General features: G+C 37.5%; 1 protein-coding gene across 1 annotated transcript; it reads right to left on the reverse strand.

Moving 5' to 3' along the window:
• Window positions 1–38: 38 nt before the first annotated feature.
• sebox (SEBOX homeobox) lies at window positions 39–3,641 on the reverse strand. The gene is made up of 3 exons (XM_005804550.2): window positions 3,539–3,641; window positions 1,878–2,083; window positions 39–784 (listed from the first exon to the last, which is right to left on the reverse strand). Exons 1-3 carry the CDS (start codon window positions 3,639–3,641, stop codon window positions 89–91), a joined length of 1,005 nt encoding a protein of 334 aa, XP_005804607.1. The 3' UTR covers window positions 39–88.
• Window positions 3,642–4,760: the final 1,119 nt, after the last annotated feature.

The following is a 4,760-nucleotide window of genomic DNA, read 5'->3' on the forward strand; positions in this document are numbered from 1 at the left end:
AATGGCCCTTTTAATTCTGTATACTATAGTTAACGATTAATCAATTGCTAAATTGGACAGGAATGGGTCCAAATATGTTCATTGGTCATCAGAACTCAAGAAAATTGGTCACAATGGCAGCATTGTAGATCAGATCTGAGATGTAACCCATGGAAGTCTGAGGTCCTATTTGTGGATGATGATGATGATGGCGGTGGCCTTGACCCTGAGTGACCTCCCAGTACATTGGTTGAGGGTGTGAAGGGACAACCTGGTCTACTGAGCTGTGTCCTCCAGCTCCAGAGTTGCCTCCATACATGTGCTGATGGGTCAGAGGTGGAGCCAGGCTCTGAGTTTTGAAGTTTGTAAACGCCTGGTAGGAGCGCGTGGAGGGATGGTGATGACTCTGCCTGCTGATTGGCTGCGGAAATGATCCAGTAATGAAGCTGCTGAATCTCGAGCCCAGCTGCTGCTCTTCATCCCAGCGGTGACCGTCTGGTGCTTTGGAGCAGCTCTGGAGCAGCTTCGGCGGCGGCTGCTGAGGAAGGGACGGACACGAAGGAGGCGTGGACGACGCCTGGTTGCTATAAATCTGGATCCAGTCTGAGTAAAGCGGAGGCACCTCCTCACAGGAGTGGCTCTGGTCCTGCCTGAATATATCTGTCAGACTGGTCGTGGCTGGATAAGTGGAGGCCCCATGTCCAGCAGGGGGCTCCAGGAAACCCCGACCCCTGCCTTCGGACTTGGTGGGTCTGCTGAGTCTGCCTGTTTTGATACTTCTGGCTCTTCTGTTCTGAAACCAGACCTATTAGGGAGAAAATGAGGCTGATCATGGTCTCCGTCTGTCAATATTTGGATCTAATGGGCATTTCAAAAGGAACCGGGTTAACGTAACTTTAAATTGGACTTTATGGGCTTTTCTACAGTTGAATATAAATGTGGGTAGTTTGTTTTTTTTAAAGTAACTCAAGATTATATTTGATATTAATTGGTTAAAAACAAATTGAAACACTTTGATGAGGTCAATTGAACACCCCAATGGCGTTTTAAATTTTTTCACCATTTAATATTGGTGACAATATATATGTTGTCACCAATATTAAATGGTGAAAATGCTATTATCACCATTTTAGTTGGTGAAAAATATTAATTACATTTTATAAAATTTTATTGATATTACTTCCTAATTACTCCTAATTTATTCACATAACTATACACAGATAAACTAAAACTGAATGGAAATACACTGAAAAAAGAAAATAGTTGAACCAACTTAATTGAATTGCTTCAATTGGTAACAAGTAATTCAATTGGGTTTATCCAACTTAAATTAAGTTGGTTTAGCTTGACAAATTTAAGTCAGTCTTACTCAAATCATTTAGTAAACTAACAAATTACATTTTTATAGGGTTATTTTGGCTCAGGCAGCCTTTATTTGAGAATAGTTAGACAGGAAATTGGGCAATGAAAAAGAGGGAATACATGCAGCTAAGGTAATCAGGCCAGGAATTGAACCTGCGGTGACCGCATCGAGGACTAAAGTCTCCTTATGTGAGTTGTGCTTTACCCCTGCACCACCCTGGTAGGGTCTGTCCCTGGTGGAGCTTGTGCCATGATGTCAGAATTAGGATACGAACATGGTATTGAATATAATTGTTTCAAGTAAAATCAAAGTAAAATGTTTCTTTAAGTTAAAAATGTATAAGTTAAGTTAATTCAACACAGAAAAGTAAGTTGTCCTCACGAAACTAAAAGAATTAAGTGAGATTAATGTAAATAAATCCATAACATGAACTACAGCTCAAATACACTTTTTAGCATGTAATGAGCGTTTTAGCTCCTCACTAACAGCTAGTGTACGACATTCTGATTTGTTAAAGTTGGAGACTGAATCCCACCTGTATCTTGCTCTCTGGCAGGTGTGTGTGTGCAGCCAGCCTCTCCCTGAGGGTGATGTCCGGGTACGGAGTCACAGCGAAGGCCTGCTCCAGCTCAGATAGCTGGGCTCGACTGAATATTGTCCTCTTCCTTTTCCTCTGGCCCTCCATCAAAGCGGGGCATCTGTCTGCCTCCTGAGAGGACACAGTGCTCTCACTCTGACCATCTTAGGGCAACAAATCACACAGAAAACTGAGAAACATAAATACACTACAATATTAAAATCTTGTGTTAGAAAAATAGGGAAAGAATGGAGAACTGTTTTGGTGGACGAAAGATTTATATAGAACACATAACTGTACAAGGAGAATTTATGTTTATGTTATGAATTTTAAAAACGTATTTATTTCTTGAACCAGGCCTTTTTAGCAATTTTACAGTTTTTACTATTAAAGCTGGCATCTACCAAATAGCAAGAACAATAATAATCATAAATGGACTGAATTTATTTGCTGCTTTTCCATTCATACCAACTCTATGTTGCACAGATTCATACACCGATACACGCATCAGCAGAAAACTTGTGGCTAAGTGCCTGGAAGCAACTAGGACAATTAATCAGGTTAAATAGTAATTAACCTGAGTTAACCTGAGTAATTAACCTGACAAATCAATTATTGAAATAATTGTCAACTAATGTAGTAGTCAATTAATTATTTACTGGAATATACAGACTCAAAAAAGGCTATTGATTGAAAAAAAACCTAATTGAAATCAGAGCAGTTATTGAGCTAAAACTGTTCAAACTATATACACATTTTACAAAAAGCTTCTTTCTTCGTAAATATGTTCCACTCAGATCTGTCGAAAAATAATCATTCCCTACAATATATTGATGTTAAATCAGGCAGAAATAACTGAGCTTTTCACATGGTGACATTAGAAGGTTTTTTTAGCTGCAGATTCATCCTTTCATCCTTTTTATTCAGAAACCTGCAAAACAGCCGAAACGTTGAGTTCCTTTAAATCAAGATTAAAAACCAAACGTTTAGTGTTGCCTTTGATTAAAAACAACTGGAACATTGATTAATATATTTGATAATAATTATTCCTGATGATTTTAATGACAACATTTGACAATGTAATGTTTGTTTCTTGTTTCATGATTGGTTACTGTATTATGTGTTTATCATGAAAAGCATGATAAAAACATGCTTCAGCAGTAACTCCCTTACTGCTGAAATGTGCTGTAGAAATAAACTTGACATGATTTTGCTTCAAACGATCAAGTGTACACTAAAGGAAAGCAATGTTATTGCATTTTAGGCAATAAAATCTTTATTTTCTTATTTTGAAAAGTAATTGAAATATTTATTTGCATTTTAGGGTATTTTTTAAATGTACAAAATAACCTTAAGTGGTTAAACAAAAAATCTCCAGAATGAGCCATTTGTTTATCCATTTAATTGTCAGAATAATCAGTTATTAAAATAATTATTAGTTACAACCATAGAATCAACTACTCCTTCTCACTGAGCCACATATAATATATGTAATAATATTTCTTGTATTTTTCTTTTTTCAATTTGAAAATGTCTTCAACTGCAGATGATTAACTTTGACAGTTTTATTGCAGTAATGTAACTGTGGTCAGCAGACTACAAGCATCATCTCCTCTCACCTTTAAAGGCCTCCTGTTCTCCAAACAGCATCTTCAGATCCACCAGCTCCTTCTGCTGCTTCTGCTTGATCAGAGGGAACTCAGAGTCCAAAAACACGGCCATCGCTTTGTCACCCACGCAGAGACGCAAACCTCTGCTGCGCTGCGTCCACAGAGGCTGACGATGAGGAGGAGTCGGGAGCTTGTTATATCCTGCTCCAGATTATACGGGGCTCTGCAGATGAAGGTGTTCCACGGACCTCGATAATCCTCAGTTATTGACAGGCAGGTTTTCATGTCACACCAAGATGTCTTCAGCTGTTTCCATCATATTTACACAGCTCTGCAGCTTTGTTCAACAAACTAATATCAGGGAATTCACTTAAAAGAATGGATGTTTATAAAGCCAGTATTATTCCCTTTTTGTTGACCAAAAAATTCAGTTTGATGCTAAAAAAAAAAAAAAAATCTTTATTTTTACCAAATGTTGAATATTTTTCTCCAAGTAGGTCATGAGGTTTTTTAATCTAGTAAACTCTGAACACCCCCATTTCCCCACAAACAAGTCCCAGATTAAGACTCCTGATAATCTTTGGGATCAACATGACATCATGCCGTCATATAAATATACCTCATTTCAGAGAATATATAAAGTATCAGAACATTCTTAAGATCTCTGAACTTGATTGAGGCATATTTAAATTGACGATGCAGTTTTTATCTTTAGATTCCACTGCGATGCATCTTTTAAAACTTTATATGTTTCCATCTTTACTGCATTAAATCTTTTCTTCAAACCCCTTCAGAGATGTAACATTTTCATATTTTTTAAAATTGTTTCCATATTTTTATGCTTGTTTTGTCGTAAAACGTCTACCTGGAACCAAAGAGATGGCTGTAAACCTTTCAGCAAGGTGCTGTATATTACCACTCTCACAACTTTTATTTCCTTATTGAATTATTTTTATTTCAGTTCTTTTTTTTCAGCATCCTAACAACACAACACCCCACAGCATATCCGAATGGAAATATCACTCAGCAGCTCATCACATGTATTCTTGGTTAACATTGGGTCAGACGTTAAAACAACAGGTCTGAGCATCGCAGACACCTAGTGATTTTAGTCATTTTATAAGACAAAGCATATTTCTGCTGACGAAAAAAAAACAACTTTCAACATCTACAGGCATGCAAACAAACACACACACACACACACACACGCACACACACACACACACACACA

This window comes from Xiphophorus maculatus, chromosome 18 (genome assembly GCF_002775205.1).
Source record: "Xiphophorus maculatus strain JP 163 A chromosome 18, X_maculatus-5.0-male, whole genome shotgun sequence".
NCBI classification, from domain to species: domain Eukaryota; kingdom Metazoa; phylum Chordata; class Actinopteri; order Cyprinodontiformes; family Poeciliidae; genus Xiphophorus; species Xiphophorus maculatus.